We start from the raw sequence: 23303 nt of genomic DNA, 5'->3' as shown, positions 1-23303 counted from the left end.
GCGTATTGCAAGAATTTTGATTTCTTAAAATGTTGGACACGTGTGGATCCGTGTTAGAATATGTCCCCATTACCTCTTGCTTGTCTTAAGAGGCGACTAAATGGGGCGGTCCTTCAGATGAGACCGAATGAAAAATTCTCAAATAAATAATGTACAACCAACCTAGAAAATCGTCTCAGATGTTTGAAAAAAAAAATTACGCCTTGTTGAGCATAGGCACTGTTTGGATGTTTTGCACAGTAGAGCCCTTTGTTGGATAACTACTTCCTATTACAGTTTTATGGTAAGGTCTTTTATTCATGCTATGCAAAATAAAGTGTTATGCAGTTTGATGATGACTGACACTACATTAAATAATGCTCTACAACTCATGGCATAAGGATATAGCCTTTATAAACTTGTGGCGGGCGTATTGTGTATCATTTTTTGGTTGACTTCATATTATGCCCTTCACAGATATTGGTTGAAATCGTTCAGAGTTAATAAACTTAAAAACCGCTTATAATAGTGAGTTACATTGCGATATTGCTTTATAATTTGCTATATCAACTGACGAAGGACTATCAATTGAAGTATTGCAAACCAATGGCATCATTACCTCTTGATATTCTATAAGTTCTTTTGAATCTATGAATAGATAGTATAATATCATTCATCAAATAATGTATGCAGTTCAGTCTAGAAATTACATGAAGAGACACCCTATTTATAGATTTTGTACGACAAAAATCTATATATATATACATACTTGTAATGTACTCAATACATATAATTCCTCTACCCCCTTTCCCGGTTCCCTAATTCCATTTTGTACCATTTTACAACAAATTATAAAATTCGTCACACATTGTAAATGGGATACTTATACTTCATAATATTTAAGATTTAATTCATTATAAAACAGCTTGACCGTACCAGGATTATCTGCTGTTAGTCTGATTATGACGTAACCGCCAGCAGGTACCGAAATTGTGTCTTTCAGTGGAGGATTTTCCAAATTTACTCCCGGTATGTACCCAGCATTCCAAGAGGGATCTGCCCAAGTTGCTTCTGTACAGAGTTCATCTAAGCACCTAATATCTGGAGTGGGTCCTGTAGCATTTCCGGTTACCGGATTGTAAGGCGGATATTCCATCTTAAGTACGTGAAAATGATGTCCGTGGATGTGGACAGGTTCAGATGTTCTTATGACACCTAAAATGGTGCATAAAAATTAACTTACTGAGTTCTTATTTTAGAGTGACATAATTCTACAATGTCAATCTACCTATAACTGAAGATCGGAAATGTTTCTACAAGTGTGTAATGGGAATTCGTATGCGTGTAGAGTGATATATAACGAGTTTCATACTCTTGGTAGACTTTTCCAAGCTCATATTAACTTTATCCACTTTCCTGGCACATAAATATTAAAACATTGAAAGAATGATCGCAAAATGTTAACTACATTGTACTAGTACGTCTGTACTGCATGCAGCTGAATTTGCCAAGCTGGAACCTGAACCATAATCCAGAATCCAGGGGATATGACTCTCACAGTTTTAGTAAAGATGTCCATAAATCATGATATTTTTTCTGCGCATTGCTGAAGATGCTACAGACCAATTGTTAATAAGATTGAGAATGTTCAACAATTTACGATGTAATAAGAAGAGGGGGGGGGGGGGGGGGCAAGTATATTAATATTGCAATAGGTCAGATGACTCTGATCACCTGATATATAAATCCAGCTTATCGATGAATAATTGCATAAAATTATCCTTACCAGCTGCAGAACTGTAGCTCTACATGGGAAGGGATATGTATCTAAACATGGTAATTTTGTAGTTCCAATGAAGCTTTGATAAATTATTGAAGGTATGTCTTAACGCAGGTGTAGATGGTAAGTGTAAGTAATATGTTGGTACTAAATTTTGACAGATATTTAAAAATACAAATGTATAGGCTCCGAATCCTATGGAGAAATCAGTCTGCCCTGTAAATTGAAGGTTTAGATAAAGGATATATACCTGCATCTCCCTGGTCTATCTAATTTTCCCTATAGAGCTACAGTTCTGTATCTACTCTGCTAGGGGAAAAATGTGCTTTTACCGCCAAATGAAAGCCACCCGATGTATATACATCGAAAAGTTCACATATATTTCTTAATACTATGAAAGTGATTTTATTCCCATACAAATATATTTAAAAATATACATGTAATTTTTTATTACAATGAAATAAAGCATAAAAACTCTTACCGAACGAGAAAATAACTATGTCAATTATATTTCCGAGACCAAATTTGAGGATATGGGTACAGTCACACTCATTGCTAGTACATGTTCCACAGGGGGTTATTGCATCCATTCCAGGATATGTCTATATGAAGGATATGAATTAAGATGAATATTGATAAAATCCATTTATGCAGAAAATGATTATGCACATTTCAAAAGAAGAAAAGGTGTAAATACCAAATCATGAAATACAGGTAACATATACATGTAACATGAATTTAAAAACACATTCAAAACATTGAAAGGGAGCTGAAACTGATATTCGAAAGCCGGCTAATAAAGTATTAAATGAAACTCTATTGATATACCGTATATACTCGCCTATAAGTCGGATTTTTGGGAGACAATTTTTGGTCCAAAACTCAATGTCCTAAGAAGATTGGTATTTTTCTGGGCGGCGAAATATAGTGTTTTAACAACTCTGACGATTATCATGGACTACCACACGGATGATTATTGTTCACAAATATCTAGACATATTGTATTGTTTGTGTATTTTAAAATCATGTATAAAGTACAAGTATTACATATTTTTTATCTAGTTAAAAATTATTTACATATCGATATCGGTAAAACTGAATTACGAACCCGATTTAATATTGAAATATTCATATGTATACCGGCTGAAATATACTTCATAACAGATTGAATATTGTTAACAGATAATTTAGATCATCATTCTTGACTCTTAAAAACTTTATTGTTGATACAATGAATTATACCGGACTCCCACAATAACAGTTTGCACGAGGCGCGTGTCACTAAGTAAACACGGTGTCAGGTATTGGTAATTAGGAGACCATAATTGCATAGGTAACAAGGGATCATTGCCCATTATAGAACAAGGGTTGCGTTCAAACCCCAATTAGATATGGCTTGGATATTGAGCAGATCATAATTATTAATTTTTCGAAATATTTGGTGAAACATAGGTAAAAACACTACAGCATTGACTTGAAATTGTCAACCGAATCTGACAAAAATTTGTACCGACTTATAAGCGGGTCAATGGCAAATTCCTACAAAATAATCTTAAAAAATACAACCGACTTATAGGCGGACCGACTTATAGGCGAGTATATACGGTATATTGTGCTAAAGACACAGAACTGTACGTGTGCATGTATGTACATGTATGTGTGTATGTACGTATGTTCATATGTATGTATAAACGGAAAGGTTTAGAACTGGAATAAATAAGACGTGGTAGTATGAGTAAGTTCTGCGATTCTTTACATTAAATAATTGATTGATTTAAAACAGGTGATACAACTTGATCATAATCCATGTTTATGCGCTTTAAAATTCATTTTAATTGTAGACATTTGCTTACAATATTTACCTGCTTTTTTTGGTTATTTTATATAGTATGTAAGTGTATGCACACGATACCAATGACTCATTTGGCAATATCATAGTCGGCATGATAAATTGCCAACTTTTGTTCAAAACCAATTTGGGCAATAAAGCGGGGGTGGTAATATGACGAATTCACCATTACAGACAATTCACTGAGCAGTCAAAACAAATTGAAATCTGTAAAGTTATTTGGGTTTCATTATGTACAAACATTTAGATGATCTTGAGCAATTCAATGTAGTTAACCTGACCACCTGAATACCTTGTCCAGACCGTCACACTTCACCACACTGCTCTCAAAGTATAGGTGTGATTAGTGATGGGTGTTAGGGAATTGGCATTATTGTTGAGGGTAAACCCTCTATTTTGTATTTTGTATTGCTTATAGGAGTTATGAATTTGATCAATGTTCGTTATCTTCACCTTTCATGATACACGCTCCTCAAATAGACTGTGCGTACAAAGTAGATGAGTTTCAAAACAAGAAATACAATGTAAAAATCACTGTGCGACAATAAATACAATGTGAAATTACTATTCAACAATAAGTACGATATGAAAATCACTGTTCGACAATAAATACAATGTGAAATTACTATTCAACAATAAGTACGATATGAAAATCACTAGTCGACAATAAATACAATGTGAAATTACTATTCAACAATAAGTACGATATGAAAATCACTAGTCGACAATAAATACAATGTGAAATTACTATTCAACAATAAGTACGATATGAAAATCACTGTTCGACAATAAATACAATGTGAAATTACTATTCGACAAAAGTACGATGTGAAAATTATTATCCGACAATAAGTACCTGAAGAGGTGATAACTTGCCCCAGAATTAAAGTAATTCCTTAAATAATTGCATGAAGTACCTGAAGGGGTGATGTTGGTTTCACAAATCGACGGTCATTAATTTGTGGTCCTCTCGGAACTGAAATGAAACAATTTTTGTTGTGTATCCTTTTTTTATGAGTAAAATGAATAATCAGAGGTGTTTTATATAGCATTTGTAGACAACCATATAATTTAATCCATATAGATACGCACACTTTCCCTCAGTTAGTTATATGGTCTAACATCACCGAGTACACATGACAGAGCTGATTTAAGCAGAGAAACAGAGTGAATATATATGTACTTACGTACAACAACAATGTTCAGAAAGAACAATTGCTTAGTAACTCCTGGTGTCACGATAGGAACAGGATTTTGTTTCAGCGTCCACTGTGTAGCCTTTAGGTGTGCCAGAGGCACATTGATGGTGTGTGTACAAGGAGGAGAGAGTCTACAGATGGTATACATAAAACAATGCTTCATGATTCATATTATCATATAATTTAAATATTAGCGTTGATTTCAAATCTGAAAATTCTGTTCATGTAACAGTTTTTTCTAATCTAAGATTGGTACATTTTCCCCACGTCTTTGTTTACTTTTTCAATATTAATCATCTTAAACTGAGTCTGCATTTCTCTCTCAGTACACGATGAAATATATGCTCAATGGTCCCCACTCTTTCTTGATACTTGTATTATCAAATCGTATTCTTCATTTAATGTTACCGTATTTCATCAATTATGGGTATTGTTTGAAAAAAGCCCAAATAATATGAGCCAGGTATTAGGTATGAATTTTGCCCATTTACAGCTTCTAGCTTTACGTACACAAAATGTACAGTTCTACCTTTAGATACACATAATTTACAGATTCTACCTTTGCATACACACAATTTACAGATTGTTACTTTATTTACATAAAATTTACGGTTCTACTTTACCTACACAAAATTTTTAGCTTTAAACTTTACTTATACACTGTACATGGTTTATAGCTTCTAACTTTACTCCCACACATAATTTACAGGCTGAATCTTTATTTACACATGATATACATCTTTTAAATCATTGTACACGATACACAGATTATAGCATTATGTACATATGTAAAACTTATACGGTACCAATTTTGATGCACCAGATGCGCATTTCGACAAATAATGTCTCTTACAATTACAACAGATTGTAACTGTACATAAAATATACAAATTATAACTTTACATATACACAATTTACAGACTGTTTTTGTAAACGGGGTATAGAGATTACAACTTTATGTTCATATGTTATATATACTGCAACTTTAAGTACACGTAGTTTGTAGATTGTTAATTTACACATTATATTATACAGATTGAAATTTTACACATATGCACTGTACAGATTGTAACTACATGTATTTTTGTATTTTTATATATGCTGTCTGACGTGTTTCATGCCGATTGTTAGGCCGTTCTTGGCACACTGATTTTGACTACGGATGACTCCGTTTAACTGATCGATATATAGGGCTCACGGCGGGTGTACCGATCGAAAGGGGGTGCTTAATCCTCCTAGACACCTGATCCCGCCTCTAGTATATCAAGGGGACCGTGTTTGCCCAACTCTCTGTTTTATATTACTTATAAGAATTATGAGATTGATCACTGTTCGTTATCGTCGCCTTTCATTGTAACTTTACACACACATGATATATAGATAACAATTTTATGTACTCATGATGTAAAAATTATAATTTCATGTGCACATGAATTACAGATTACAACTTTACAACTTTAAGAACACATATGTGACCTACCACTATCCATGGTTTTAAGAAAGGAAAGTAAACGTCAGCTAGATTTACATGATATAGCTTATAGTTAGCTTCCCATATGCGTGATTTACAGAACATTTTTATAGTCTACTTACCCATACACACGATTTACAGAACATTATTCAAGTCTTCTTACCCAAACACACGATTTACAGAACATTATCCACAGCCTACTTACCCATATACACGATTTACAGCCACACAAGGAGAACTCGGTCGGCATTGTCGAGGCATGATTCTTGGTTCACGCTCATCATCCTCTCCATAATAATTCAAGACAGCGTGTGTACGATCAGGATGAATAATGGGTTTCTGTGGGATCATCATATAAACTAAGAGTTAGGATGTTATGTCAGCTTAGGCATAGGGAAAACAATATGCATCATGTGTATAGAGAAAGGTAGTAATATTATACATCTGTACGTATAGAGAAAAACCAAAGAAACATACATTATAGATAGCCCAATCAAATATTATAGTTTAGGTACTCACGATAGATTTATATCTAGTGTAAATACTTAACTGTAATATGGAATGTTTAGTGTAGAAACTCAGATGGATATAACACACCTCTATCTCTATATAGAATGGGTGATCAATTGAATATAGCTTAAATACCCCCAATTAAACAAAGTACAAAAATCCGAACTAGATGTAGCAAAGATACCCGAATTGAATATAGCTTAGATATCACAACTAGGTATATCATAGGTACCTCTATTCAATATAATGTAGGACATGGTAGTAAGGACTAAACTGGATAACTCTTTACCCAATGGAAGTTTCAAAACTTGCTCAAACACCAGACATCAATTTTGCAAATATAGCTTAGATACTAAGGGTTCTAGCAGCTCTATCACAGATCACGGTTATGGAATATTGGGAAACCTTTCCTGCAAAACTAATAACTGCAACTATAACATCAGTTGCGATGTCTGTCAGAAGCAGTACGTAGAAGCAACAGACCTTCGCAGAAGGGTCAACAACCACCCGTCCTCTGTTAGAACCAATAAACATTTATTGGCACAATAAATTGTTTTATATACAAAATTTTGTATTACATGTGATATTGATTATCCTTTTGATGCCTCATTGTCTTTTTGAAGGATACCCTGTTGGGAATCCCAATTTTTCTATTGGCCAATCAGCATTAATATGATTAACATGCATTAAACATATATTTAGGATACATATATGTTAAACACATATTCAACATGTTTTGAAAAACGATAATTTTGAAGGGACACCCAGCATATATGTTTTCGAACATTTATCATATTTGTTGATAACATACAGTAGATAAATGTTAGTATTACTCCGTGATAAATAAATATGTATTTTGTTTACAAGATTTTCATGATGTCGATATACATGTAATCAACGTTTACCATCCTTTGGTCATACATGCGATTTCGAAGTACCTCTCCAGAAGAAACAAAACAATTCATGTCGGAAGGAATCTGCATTTATTCATGTCTCTGAGTACATAGTTATTATTCAGTTTGCGCTGCATCTTAAATGGAAGGAGGAACAATCAATGCCTTTTATACACATACATTTATTTGTAATGAAATTATATTAATATTAAGCATGCAAAAATATCATGAAAATACATTCGTGCGTGTATATCTGCACAAAATACCAGACAATTTACATACAAGATCAATTCATTCAGATTCAATTCATTGGCATACCTAAGAAAATATTTTTTCACTAAATAGAAAGGAAAGGTAGTACATAGTGAACATAGACGTTAAATTACCAGCATTATTGTCAGATGCTCTTTTTCTGGCAGTAACTATTGTGGGGAGGATTATATTTTGAGTAACGTTAATCCACGTCCCGTAGTAGTGGCTGCTTGACTGGAATACCCTCTGTATCAACTTTCTTGCTGTCAACTTATTTCTGAAAGAAAAAAACTAAGATACTTGTTTACATAAATTAACACCCCACTGCATCCACTTATGGGGCTTCCCCTAATTAAATATAAAATAATCTAGATACATTTATACCACATCATTCAATTTTGAGTCTCATAATGTTCGACCTTGATATTTAATAATGATTTTCATTTCACTACAAGCTTTCTTAAACCGATCCTAGACCCATAAATGATCTAAATCAAGTAAGAAACATGACAATTTTTTTAAAGACAGGGACAAGCTTACAGACTAGATCTTCAAAAAACCTACCAACAGAAACAAACAAAAGGCCCATGGACGACATCACTCACCTGAGTCACATTGACCCATATCTGAAGACTTTCCATATATATTTGCATGTAAAACCTTAATTCCTATTGTGGCCCCAACCTACCCTGGAGGTCATGATGTTTATAAACATGAATTTGAACTATGTCAGAAAGCTTTTATGTAAATGTCAGCTCTTCTGGGCAATGGTTCTTGAGAAGAAGATTGTCCCTATATATATTTCTCTGTAAAACTTTCATCCCTTATTGTGGCCCCAACCTACCCCCGGAGGCCATGATTTGAACAAACTTGAATCTGTACTATGTCAGGAAGCTTTCATCTAAATATCAGCTCTTCTGGCTGATTGGTTCTTGAGAAGGAGATTCTTAAAGATTTTCTTTATGTATTCCCATGTAAAACTTTGATCCCCTATTGTGGCTCCAACCTACCCCCGGGTGCAATGATTGGAACAAACTGGAATCTGCACTATGTCAGGAAGCTTTCATGTAAATCTTAGCTCTTCTGGCTTAGTGGTTCTTGAGAAGAAGATTTTTAAAGATTTTCCTTGTGTATTTCTATGTAAAACTTTGATCCCCTATTCTGGCCCAAACCCACCCCCAGGGGCCATAATTTGAACAAATTTGAATCTGCACTATGTCAGGAAGCTTTCACATAAATCACAGCTCTTCTGGCTCATTGGTTCTTGAGAAGAAGATTTTTAAAGATTTTCCTTATATAATTCTTGTAAAACTTTGATCCCCTGTTGTGGCTCCATAATTTGAACAAACTTGAATCTGCACTATGTCAGGAAGCTTTCATGTAAATATCAGCTCCTCTGGCCCGGTGGTTCTCAAGAAGAAGATTTTTAAATGACCCAACCCTAATTTTGAATTGTTTTTTGATTATCTCTCCTTTAAATAGGGCATGGCCCCTCATTTGAACAAACTTGAAAGCCCCTCGCCCAAGGATGCATTTTGCCAAGTTTGGTTGAAATTGACCCAATGATTCTGGAGACGACGACGACAGACAACGGACAAATTTTGATCAGAAAAGCTCATTTGAGCCTTCGGCTCAGGTGAGCTAAAATGGAGGGGAGGGGGAGGGGGTTATGTTCGTAGCTATTGTAAACATTGTAAGTTCTTGTTAATCCCTACTCTGAGTTGCATGTAATTTCATGTTGTTTGCCAATGTCAGTACCCGTGCGTAAAATACTATATACATGTAATATTGGTAGGAGGGTGTCGGAGAGATTATTATTAATGTACATATATGCACTCTACAATTGATTTGAACATATAAAGCTTACGTAAAGAAATGGTCCTGTCATTGTATCAAAGGTGAAGAAATCTTGAAAACAATTATGCTTATTGCAAACTCATTCTAAAGGTGCCGGGATGGGGGTGGAGTGGGGGGGGGGGGGGGGGGCGAGTCCTGGACGCTGGAAACAAATATGCTTATTGTGTGGTTGCATTGATTAATGTCATTAACATTGCAACATTTCAAATACAGTATATATATATATATATATATATATATATATATATATATATATATATATATATATATATATATATATATTTATATATATTTATATATAGATTATGGCCGATATGTAAATGTATATATATATATATATATATATATATATATATATATATATTGTTTATCTAATGTAGTAAACTTAAATTTAAACCAGTGTGTTATTCGGGGAGGGGGAAGGGTCTAGAATATGTTTATTATTTTGATCTAATAATTCTTTTTATGGACTTTATTCAACAATAAATGAGAATTTTATATAAAATAAACTTACACATTATTGAGAATCTTCCAAGCTTCGAACTGTTTCAGGCAAACAGCTGCATCTTCACGATCACGATCAGCTTGTTAGGAATCTTCAGTTAGATTTCCCGTTAGTTGTTACGATTATTGATAGCTATAAATATCAATATAAAGAACAACCTTGTAAATTTTAAATCAGCTATGACCGATATGTAAATGTTTGTGCTGAATATATAGAAAATTTCTTGATATCAACAAATCGTTTATAAATTACATTGTCGTTTGTGGTTACCCTTCTCTCCTTGCTTAGTTCTGATATACACTGCTTATAACCTGACGTTATATACAAAAAGCATACTTTTGAATGTAAGCTTATATTTGGCATTAATTTCATTTTTCAACTTACTGTTAGAAAGTCTTTCTCCGCTCTCCCTGACATGATCGATTGTCTGCCAATACGCGCACGTGCTATGAAGCTTCTTAGTTACACCGATGCTTTAATTGCACGGACTTTATAAACAGCGAGTGTCAAGCGTGTAAATTACATCAACGGATATAATGACAAAGTTGTTTTGCAAGATTTTCTCCGCGAGCGAGAAACGTAATTCAAAACAATTTTACGTCATATTTGGTATGATATTTATTTTTTTACAGATTAGGACCACGTCATACAATAGAACCTACAACTATAAAGTCCAAAGAGTCTCTATTATACTATAAAATATATGTTTAATATATGAATATCCAATCATATGCTAAACATATGTTGCAATTTTACCTGTGCATAGGTCTTCTACCTTGTTTAGTTAGCCATGTTTTGTTTCCAGTTTCTCTTTCTGGTTCGAAATAGTGAGCCCATGTTTCATCACCAGTAACAATGTTTTCAAATTGTCTTTGATTGAATTTAGGAAATATGTATAGCATTTTCTTAGCGGTTTGTACTCGTACCCGTGTTTGGCCATCTGTCAATATATTCAGTATCCATCTGACAGAAATTTTTCGTACTTTCAAAATACGCTTCAAAATGAAATGCACCCGCGATAGCGATATGCCAACAGTTTGGCAATATCACGAATCGTGTATCTGCCATCACTTTCAATCATTTCCCTGACTTTTGAGACATGCCTTGCCTGTTCCAATGTACAATCACAGGTCGGGCATATTTTGATGCATCTTTGTCGGACTCTGTGCCATAGAGAAATTTATTTATCCACCTACGAACTGTCTCATAAGATACCTTATCAGACCCATAAACTTTCCCCAATTCAGTACAAATCTGCATTATCGAATGACCGAGTTTTGTGCGAACTTTTAAATCAGCTTTGATTTCTTCAATATTTTCAACCCGTTTCCCAACCATTTTTACAACAGTGGTCAACGACTGGCTCTATTGAAATGACTTTAAGTTTAAAACTATGTGGAGCTGATGGCTCGTGTTTATACCGTTGGAAAGATCTTGAATAGAGCTATTCAAGAAAGAATTTCTGAGAAAGAGTTTATGAATAGAACTATTTCATAAACTGAAGTTAAATAGAGTATCCCATATAATTAATACAACATAGATACTTAGAATAAATATAGAACCTTAAATACATACAGTAAAAATATATTTGAATAAACTTAGAACCATAGTTATATATACTATATGTAGCTAAGAGATATTATATACATCTGTTTTAATATTAAAGAACGCCAAGAATTTACCCCTGTAGCTTTTTCTCTTGTTGTAGTTGAAAAGAAGTTGATATAATAGTTGTCTCGTGGTCGTCCGGTAAAGATAATGAAATCCACTCTCTCTCCGGGTTGAATAGTCACGTTGTCGGCTTGGAGAGGTTCAACGTCATGTCCATCAAATGCAACGATGATGAGCATGTGCTGCGAATGACCAAGGACAAATATCTCAAAGCTAAAGAGAAAATTTGAGAAAGTTCGAACAATAATTCTATTAAACGAATGAAATAGTTTAAATTATTTGTAGTCGAGGTGTGAAAACAAATGTTTATATTATGATGAAGACTGTAAATACACACTTTACTCGAAACCTTTTTATTCTTAATTATGCAATCGAATTATAACAAAGAAATGCAATCAACATAATCATCATTTCAAGAAAAGAAAAACGTTGATAGATTAAACTGACTTGCGTCATCAATACTAGCATACATACGTCATTAATAGAAATTTCCAAAGGAATGCTGAATGCTGAATTGATAACTCTAAATCGATAGTATTTATTCTGAACGACTACAAATTTTTCCAGTGGTATCCAAGCTTTCTCTGCGGCGTTGACGTCGTTCAGTATATACTTCCTTCCTGCATAGTAAAATGTAAAGATACAAAATTATCCCTACACCATGTGTACAGATACATTCTATTGTCTATTCAAAATGAATTGTTAAAGCAGAATTTATTCAAAGACTTTTACGTGAGAAGAAACAATCTCTTACTGTGGCTTTCAATTGACATAGATATATCGACGACCTTTTGTCTATTAACAATGATAACTTTCATTCATATGTCGATTATATATATCTCTGTGAGCTCGAAATAAAAGACAGCACAGAGTCGTCCACTTCTACTTCATACTTACATATTTCATTGACAGTGGACATTAACGGCAAACTGACAACTCAACTGTATGGAAAACGGGATGATTTCAGCTTCTCCATCATCAACTTCCCATATTTATGTAGCAATATTCCATTATCACCTGCATGTGGTGTTTATATCTCTCAACTGATTCGATACACAAGAGCTTGTTCTGCATATGGTCAATTTTTAAATGGAAGCAAGCTACTGACAAACAAGTTGATGGTACAGGGGTTTCAACAGTTTTGATTGAGGTCAGTGTTTCGCAAATTCTACGGTGGTTGTAACGATGTAGTTCGTCAATACAACCTATCAGTGGATCAAATGTTGTCTGACGTGTTTCATACCGATTGTTCTTAACACATTGATTTTGAGTACTGATAACTCCGTTTACCTGCTCAGGATATAGGGCTCACGGTGGGTGTGACCGGTCGACAGGGAATTCTTACTCCTCCTAGGCACCTGATTCCACCTCTCGTTTGTCCAGGGGTCCATGTTTGCCCAACTATTTATTTTGAATTGCTTATAGGAATTATGAGATTGATCACTGTTCGTTATCTTCACCTTTCACCTATACAATTTATTTGAAGAACGCTAAGGTAAAACTTTTGAATTTATATACCTCTTCCGTTGACAAGACCAGTATTCAGATGATAAATGATATCAGATCCATCAGGATGTTGCAAAATTGGTTCACATTTGCCGTCGTACTCTTGCAAGCTTAAAAGAGAAAAAAATATAACAGTTCAAAGGACTGCACCTCCGAGGTAGAAACATGTTGTTTTGAAAGTTGAAATATAAAAGCCGAGGTGAAACCATTTCAAGACCACTGAGGGTATCCTGCATCATGCACGAAAACAAGAACGTCATTTCTATTCTACTGCAGATAGAAATTGTTTACTTATAGATATACGAATTAGGGCGCTTTGTGACGTCATGGCAGTTTAGGAAATGGACTAGACATATATGATAAATACATTACACCACAGAGTCATCCTTTTCTTCTTCGTACTTAGATATTTTATTGAAAGTAGACATTAAAGGCAAACTGACAACTGAACTGTATGACAAACGGGATGATATCAGCTTCTCCGTCGCCGACTTTCCATATTTATGTAGGAATATTCCATTATCACCTGTATATGGTGTTCATATATCTCAACTGATTCGATACGCAAGAGCTTGTTCTACGTATGGTCATTTTTTTTAAAATGGAAGCAAGCTACCGACAAACAAGTTGATGGTACAGGGATTTCAACAGTATCGATTGAAGTCAGCATTTCGCAAATTCCATGGTCGTTATAATAATTTAGTTCATCAATATAACTTATCATTGCGTCGAATGCTGTCTGACGTGTTTCATATCGATTATTAAGCCGTTCTTGGCACACTGATTTTGACTACGGATACCTCCGTTTGCCTGATTGGGATATAGGGCTCACGGCAGGTGTGACCGGTCGACAGGGGATGCTTACTCCTCCAAGGCACCTGATCCCACCTCTGGTGTGTCCAGAGGTCCGTGTTTGCCCAACTATCTCTTTTGCATTGCTTATAGGAGTTATGAGATTCATCACTGTTCGTTATCTTCACCTTTTATGTGCTTATTTGAGTATAAATTGACCAATGGAATAAACTAAAGGAACTTTGAAAATCAGGGGGAACTTTATAACATTGATTATCATGTGCAATGGTAAAATGAATGAGAGTTAAGCATAACCAAATAAGAATACAATCCTAACATCTGTCCTTGAATTTGATAAATAGTAAAAACTAATAAACACTAACATGGTGGAACAGGAAAGAGGTGTCAAAGTAGAGAATTGAAAACACGTGTGAAAATGTACTCCCTCAAGATCAAACATGAAGTAAAACAATTTTCAAATATGGTTTGGCAAACATCCAGAAAGTAAAGAATTTCAATTATAAAATCACAATGATTTTTCATTTATAACCCCCATATTACACACTTGTACATGGCATGAGACGTGCATATCATTTTTTTTTTCATAATCAGATATGATAGTATAACGCAGAATAATGACCACGGCATTCGTTTGCTCTTTGGTGTAACCGTGGTAGAATATGCGATAAATCACGGAATGAATGATACAGGTAATACAAGCCATAAATATTCAACCAGCTGGAAAATGTATGGACATACACATATTTTACCAGTAGGAAAGTGCATGAACAATCCTACAACTACAAATTCTTTATAGGAATAATATAGGAGCATTAAGAGGTACTAATCCTTTTTACAGATTGACTCCCGGCGGTAATATGTGCACGCTTGCATTGTACACGCTGTCATTGGCAACAATGTATGACGACATAATCTACTTTTACATACATAGTCGACTCTTATAAATCCTGTATATAGTTGGTAATGAAATGTGCAAATGAGCGACATTATATGCCGGACAACAACACATCCTGCAGACCAAGTCCATAATGCAAACTTTGGTACTTACACACCAAATCTGGAGACGTCAGCAACCAATTTTTCTAACGTTCCGACGTCAAACCAATTAGTTACGATGGCTATAAACTCAGCGTGGATATCTGGAATCACCTTGGACTGGAAACGCTAAACATATATACACAAATTATTGAATGAAAAATGAATAAATATCTTTAGTGCATGCATTTTTGAATTTGCTACAGTTTTAGTTAACACGACTGAAAGGAGGAAACGGAATGAATATAATGAAAAAACTCCACGTAATTCACTTCAACGGATCCTTGCAGTCTATAAAAGTACTAATCACATTGCGTGCATATATTTGATGTGTGTAGTGCTATTCTTTACAATTGGTGGTCTAATCCTCGGTAGTACGATTAAAGCCCCTGCTATCCCGTCAGAACGCAAAGTGCCTGTATCTCCATAATACCAGTGTGTCCCTGAGGGTGAGGCAATGAATCTGTATTGATAAAAATATTATTGCTGCAGTGAAGTAAATTGAAAAAGGTTTTGAGTTGCCATTGAATTTCAAATTTTACAGACACGTGTTAGAGGGTGATCCAGAACATTTCCAAAAAAGCGGTGCGATCCAAGTTTTTCTCTCCATCTTTTGGGGGGAGGGTATTGAGGAAATTAAAATGTCACAGTGAGATTACTTGAAAATGTATTACTGGGATAACTTGTACATGTATTACTGGAATTATTTATACATGTATTACTGGGATAACTTGTACATGTATTAGTGGGATTACTTGTACATGCATTACTGGGATTACTTGTACATGTATTACTGGAATTATTTATACATGTATTACTGGGATTACTTGTACATGTATTACTGGGATTAATCTTACATATATCACTGGGATTATCTGCACATGTAAATGTATTACCGTGATTATTTGCACACGTATTACTGGGATTATTTGTATATGTATTACTGGGATTATTTGTACACCTATTACTGGGATTACCCGTACATGTATTACTGGGATTACTGAATATCATTGGCATGAGTGCATATACTGGAAGCGGAATTGCTGAGTATTAGTGTTATTACTGAATGTTATTGAAATGACTTACATGTAGCATTAACAGAATCACTAGATATTAGTGGGATTACTGAATGTTAGTGAGATGACTGAATGTTAGTGGGATTACTGAGTGTTAATGAGATGACTGAATATTAGTGAGATGACCGAATATTAGTGAAATTACTAAAATTAATATTAGTGAGATTACTGAATATTAGTGAAATGACTGAATATTAATGAAATGACTGAATATTAGTGAAATGACTGAATATTAATGAGATGACTGAATATTAGTGAGATTACTGAATATTAGTAAGATGACTGAATATTAGTGAGATTACTGAATATTCGTGGGGTGGTTGAATATTAGTGAGATTACTGAATATTAGTAAGATGACTGAATATTAGTGAGATTACTGAATATTCGTGGGGTGGTTGAATATTAGTGAGACAACTGATAATTGGTAAAATGACTGAATATTAGTGAAATGACTGAATATTAGTGAAATGACTGAATATTAGTGAGATGACTGAATATGATTGAGATGGCTGAATATTAGTGAAATGACTGACTTTTAGTGAGATTGTTGGCTATTAGCTATATTACTAAGCATTAGTGAAATGTCTGATTATTAGTTACACAGGTGGGGTAATATTGAATATTAGTGAAGTAACTGACTATTAATGATATGGCTGGTTATCAGCTATATTACTAAGTATTGGTGAGATGACTGCATATTAGTGAAATAACTCACTATTAGCGAGATTGTTGGCTATTAGCTATATTACTAAGTATTGGTGAGATGACTGCATATTAGTGAAATAACTGACTATTAGCGAGATTGTTGGCTATTAGCTATATTACTAAGTATTGGTGAGATGACTGAATATTAGTGAAATAACTGACTATTAGCGAGATTGTTGGCTATTAGCTATATTACTAAGTATTGGTGAGATGACTGAATATTAGTGAAATAACTGACTATTAGCGAGATTGTTGGCTATTAGCTATATTACTAAGTATTGGTGAGATGACTGAATATTAGTGAAATAACTGACTATTAGCGAGATTGTTGGCTATTAGCTATATTACTAAGGATTAGTGAGATAACTGAATATTAGTGAAATAACTGACTACATGTATTAGCGAAATTGTTGGCCATTAGCTATATTACTAAGTATTGGTGAGATGACTGCATATTATAAGTGAGATGACTGAATCAGTAGGATGACTAAGTATCACTGCATAATGAGATTACTGAGTATGTGTTATATTATTGAGTATCAATGGGATTATCGAATATTTATGAGAAATACGAGCATTAGTGAAATTAATGGAATCCTTCACTACAGTACTAGTGTGGAATAGGGAAAATACACCGAGGAGACAAAATTCGCAGTAAAGCCTCGTTATAGACAGCGAATCTTGTTCCAGAGAGGTTGAATCACCCTATCCCACATGAGTAAATGATGAAAGATTATTTTACTCAAATTTTGCCCACAGTTTAGTGCATATATTCAAGAGCTTCGAAAAAATTCAAAATTATTAAAATCCTCAAATTTCAATGCAAAAACTAATTAGACAACCACGAAAATCATACCCGAAAGTATAAACCAAAAAACCCAAGGTTGTCCACCAGAAAGGTATATCAAAATGAATTTTAAAAGAAAACAATACAAACTATTTTACTTAACCTTTTAACTTAAATCATATAAATATATGGCGTCACAAGTCAAATGACGTCGCAGCAGTGCGAGACAGAAAATCTCCAATGACTTTCTCACATTGGGAAAGTTGATCTCACACTGGTGATAATGTGAGAAAACACAGTATCAGTGGATTGATGGGATTACTTAATCTTAGCAGAATTATTGAGTACATACATGTATGTATAAGTGAGCTCGCTGTGTACGAGTGGGATGACTGAATATTATTGGGGTTACGGAGTATTAGAGAAATTACTAAGTATTAGTGTGATTACTGAATATTGCATGTAGTAGGGTTCCTGAAAATATATTTTTTACAATCACCAGTGTTTGTAGGATCCCTGATAATCGGAGGGATGAATAAATATTGGCGGGTTACTAGTCATTATTATGAAAGATAAATATTTAACGGAGCAATGATGAGAAAGCTCCTGTCCAGTAGTATATTTCACCATGTTTGGGCTCAGAAATGACATGCCGAATATAGCGATTTTCATTCTTACTTCTAACGTTTGACAGAAACAAACTTATAACGTCACATCATGTGCAATTTTGAAACGATATTATGAATATTCATGACAAGACATTTATAGATACTTTCTTTCGTTTGTATAGAATATATTGTACAAAAGGGCGTGAGTCTCGTCGATGTGCAATTTGACTGCCACACCCCTTTGTACAATAAATTCCATACAAACGAAAGTACTGTTAATATAACTTAACGTTTGATTCCATTTACAAACGAAAGAAATTTCAGATAAGCTAACATATCTTCCATTTTTTGTATTATTTTACATGTTGTTCCTATTCCGAATTGTTTTACGTTATATAGATTCATAATCAGCTTCAAATCAAACGCCACAAATGATCTTCACCTACTTCTGTGAATAGGGACACAAGATTTAAAAGTTATATAAAAACTCAGTAACTTTTATTTCCGATGGCGATCGCTTGGAGAAGGAACAGTTACAATATATATCAAAGGTGTTGGGTTTCACGCGACAGGATCAAAACTCAAGTCCAGGAATTCCCGCTTTATGAAGCGAGAATCACCCCCATTAGGCTACCTCCACCATGACAGAAGTATCCAGTATATCTAGACCAGCTTATAATCAAACTTACGATTCATTCAACCAGAGACTCATATAACATACATGTATGTGACTTGGAACCAGGAATACAATTTTAGACGTGCACGTTTGTTCAGCTGTAAAATTTGGATGTCCACTCAGTTCATTTTTTAAAAGATAATCATCGGGATTTTTACGAAAGGTCTCTAGAGACTTTAATGGTGAAATGAAATGTAACGAATACGTGACCACTGGAATTTACCAAGTAATACTATTTTTCATCTGAATATATATATTCGGACCAACTGTTTCGAAAAATATCGTGGATCAGCCCCTGATGTTAAATTATACCTATATTGAAATGTTTGTCCAGGTAGAATTGGACATTGGGAAATCCTAGACGTCCCATCCATCCAAGGAGTCGCCCGCTGAATCATCCCATGCCAATGTATAGTAAGTGCCTCAATCCTCAGCTGATTACGGACAGTTACGGAAATCTGAAAATAAACAGTATTCCTATTGCATTGCAATGTTTTCGTAGGATCTATTTTTCTTAGCTCAGATAACGAATGATCGCAGGAATATGATTTCTATAGCAAATCTACCTCAGCTTTAATTGTTTTGGGGGATTCGAAGTTGTTAGTGTGTACAAAATAACCGAAAACTGGATCACCAGCCCCAAACATTTCTCTGTTTATAGTAGATGTAGTTTTAAATTATGGTTGGCTAATGGCAGGTATGTTGATGTTACAGGGGTTTCAACAGGTTCGTTTAAAGTCAGCATTTTACAAATTTTATTGTCGTTATAACGATTGTTCTGGTAAATACAACTTGTCATTCAGTTGAATGATATCTGACGTGTATCATACCTTTGTTAAGCCGTTGCATTCATACTGATTTTCACTCTGGATTACTCCGTTTACCTGATCAATATATGACTCACAGCAGGTGTGTTCGGTCAACAGAGGGTTTTTACTTTTCTTTGGGATTTGATCCGTGTTTCCAGGAAATCGTGTTTGCCTTACTCTGAATGTTGTATTCTTTATAGAGAGCTTTAATGACTATTTAGTCTGAAGCTGCACATTCATCTAGATTTTTTTTTTAATATTCAATCCGAAGTGTTCATCATCGAAAATGTTGGAGATCTAGCAAAGTCACATCTCCTTGATTCCGGACAATCAACTTAATTTACTTTCATCCTAGTCTTATAGTCCCCTGTATAATGACATGCGCCGCATTAGGACTGCATGTACCTTGACACTACAGTCTACGTGTTGATGTCACAATACACCTGAATCAGTGGCGGATCTAAATTTGACGTTGAAGGCTAAATTTAGCATGCATGCACATGGCGATGAAAATCAGTACATTGTATGTATGTCTATCAAAACATCTGACGTGAATCAGTCGTGATAGATTTGCTTGATTCTAGGTTTGTGATAGGAAGTCAATATATCAATACAAATAGAAAAAGAAGTAGGGAGTTTATTATGCACAAAATCTATCTATTATCATGCCAAAGGTGAAATATTTAATTATTCTTTTAAATTGAAACACGGTAAGTTATTTCTATACTCTGTACATGGGGATTATGAGAAAGATGTTCAGTACAATCACCACTTTACCACTGCATAGCAATTCTTGATGTTTTTCTTCTATTATCCCAATGATGTGTGATTTTCAGCACATTGCATATTTCCCCCGTTTTCTTCAACATTACATATCTTTAAAATCTATGTCAGGCATTCATAAATAAAAATGTAGGGTTCTAACCTACAATGTATGGGATATGTAGCAAATTAATACATTTGACTATTTATATACACTTCCAGTTGTAAAATATCACATGTTAATCTACAGTTTTGATTGGACCCCCAAAATACATGAAATCACTTCCATGGGAGAAATTTCTAAACCCCTCATATAAACATAATTATGGCTGTGTTCGCTTTAATGGTCAACATATATGTATAAAGAATTATGAGATCGATCACTGGTCGTCACATTTTCATCATACGATTTTTATCCTTATTTATGCCGCTACATTCTTTTAAAGGACTTATAATCCAATTGCATTTAAATGCATCCAAATATCCCAATACCGGTATTTCAATCAATATTAGATTTTAAATCCACTTGCCCACTTACTAAATTAACATTTTCTGGTGATTGGAGAGGATGAATAATCATACTTTATCAGAAACAATAGTACGGTCGACTTTGAATGTTGAGTTTCAAAAGCAGATCCTTTTGAATACATTTTATTTTCATTTTCATTGTTCATAATTCAAATTAATTATTTTCATGCCAAACCTGAGCATATTTCAGATAGTGTTGTACAGGAAAATCATTTGATTTTCTTAATAACAATGCGGTTAAAACCAAGCATTTTAGTAGCTGGAATGAACTTGGTTCCAATTTCCCCCACAGAGATCTAGAGTTCTTTATTCTCCGTGAGTTGTTCGAAGAAATGCAGAAGTGAGGTCATCTGTGTAGCTACAATAGTAAATAGACGGTTACTTCCCTTTAGTTAGATGCACGTAGAAAGGTAACGGGTTGACGTGAAATCCATTTGTTAATTAATTATCTTCTCCCAAAACAATTTTGATCCTTTCATCTTTTCTCGTAAGCAAGGGTTGATCATATAACATTGCCCGTGAATGAAAGCATACCTGCACTCATTTTTTTCGCAATGCCTGTACAAAGTAGGTCTTAAGACTGATAATTTCCGATCATCTAAATAGCTAAGACGTAGCTATTTCAATGGCTGAAAAAATACGTACCAAATATTTCCAGATCCTGGACTATATCTGGATAGCAAGTAACTCTGACTCTTATTTCTAAAATTATGCACAGTGCACTTTGTTTGGAAAAATTGCCACCAAATTTAAAATCATTCTTCAGCATCAACAAATCGTTACATTATGTAGCAGCCAAATGCAACCATTTTCACAGCATTTACTTACAAGTTATTCCGTGGGGTTAGGACAGGTCCTCAGTACCCCCTACTTATTGTAAGAGGTGATTAATTGGGATGGTACTACAGATGATACCGTAATCACCGAGGTCCCGTGTCACAGCACGTGTGACACGATAAGAAAAACCGTAATCACCGAGGTCCCGTGTCACAGCACGTGTGACACGATAACAAAAACCGTAATCACCGAGGTCCCGTGTCACAGCACGTGTGACACGATAACAAAAACCGCAATCACCGAACATATGTTGAAATCTGCATCCCTTCACCAGCAATTGTTACCTCCCCATATGAGTAAAAAAATTCTCTTACGGGACGTTAAACAATATACAACCAATAAACTTACATCACTATATGACTATATCAGGAGTTTACTCACCACTTGGTCCTCATACACGACTATATCAGGTCCAGGAATCTGTCCATTGATAGCGTACACTAACTTGTAATCTCCGTCTCCTGGGCTCACAGTGTCCCTGAACTCTGTAAACAGAAGTGAACCATGAGTCTTTGTTAGCCATTTACGGTGGATCGCTACACAAATCTGTAATGATTGGTTAACATATCTCATATTGGTTGTAAGTTCACAGGTGAACGAGTGATACAATTTCCTAATTACTGTAGATGTCTTTGCGTTGGTTTTCCATTTTAAAGACCACGTTTGTCTGTGATTTGATGCTTAATATTTTTTTTTTTAATTTGATGCTTAATATGGAAATCGAAAATCTTATAAATCATGTCTAGAAGATTCAGATAGATGGGCCATTTTCTTTTTATTTTGATATTAAAAAAATAATATTTGTAAATATTGTTTTAAGTCAACAGTTAAAACATTGAAGAGTAAGAAAAATGTGAAAAGTTAAGATATCGAACAGTGATCAATTTCATAACTCCTATAAGATTTGGGTAAACACGGACCTTTCTTCCCTCGGTAAAAAGAATTCAAGTTTATTCAAATGAAGGACATTCAAAGGGGACATAACTAAGAAAATGCAATGTAGGGATCATTTAAAAATCTTCTCGAGGATCACTGGGTCAGATAAGTTGAAATCTATGGGAGAGCTTTTCTAACATAGTGCAGATTCAAGTTTTTTTTTAATCTTGACCCCCGAACTTAAGTGTGTATGAAATATTTGTTTTGATTAGAGTCCAGCACATATATAGTCGATAGCCCTATAATGACCATCCTGTG

General features: G+C 34.5%; 1 protein-coding gene and 1 long non-coding RNA gene across 2 annotated transcripts in view; both read right to left on the bottom strand.

Annotated features, from left to right (window-relative positions):
- The window catches only part of LOC125654440 (uncharacterized), a 35871-nt gene that overhangs the window by 5168 nt on the left and 7400 nt on the right, over positions 1-23303 (bottom strand). The window contains exons 2-13 of the mRNA XM_056144888.1: positions 22491-22594; positions 19486-19631; positions 15672-15783; positions 15334-15449; positions 13485-13582; positions 12441-12586; positions 11978-12148; positions 6484-6617; positions 4796-4938; positions 4526-4584; positions 2241-2361; positions 916-1194 (exon numbers count right to left, since the gene is read on the bottom strand). Coding sequence (XP_056000863.1) covers positions 916-1194; positions 2241-2361; positions 4526-4584; positions 4796-4938; positions 6484-6617; positions 11978-12148; positions 12441-12586; positions 13485-13582; positions 15334-15449; positions 15672-15783; positions 19486-19631; positions 22491-22594 — 1629 coding nt within the window. The remainder of the gene's footprint in view (positions 1-915; positions 1195-2240; positions 2362-4525; positions 4585-4795; positions 4939-6483; positions 6618-11977; positions 12149-12440; positions 12587-13484; positions 13583-15333; positions 15450-15671; positions 15784-19485; positions 19632-22490; positions 22595-23303) is intronic.
- On the bottom strand, positions 7716-10932 carry LOC130048307 (uncharacterized). The gene is made up of 3 exons (XR_008797154.1): positions 10305-10932; positions 8068-8210; positions 7716-7818 (listed from the first exon to the last, which is right to left on the bottom strand). It is a non-coding gene; the product is annotated as an uncharacterized LOC130048307 (long non-coding RNA).

Source organism: Ostrea edulis, chromosome 7 (genome assembly GCF_947568905.1).
Source record: "Ostrea edulis chromosome 7, xbOstEdul1.1, whole genome shotgun sequence".
In the NCBI taxonomy this organism is placed as follows: Eukaryota; Metazoa; Mollusca; class Bivalvia; order Ostreida; family Ostreidae; genus Ostrea; species Ostrea edulis.
The sequence above is the reverse complement of the archived record's forward strand: the minus strand, read 5'-3'. Positions and strand labels throughout refer to the sequence as shown.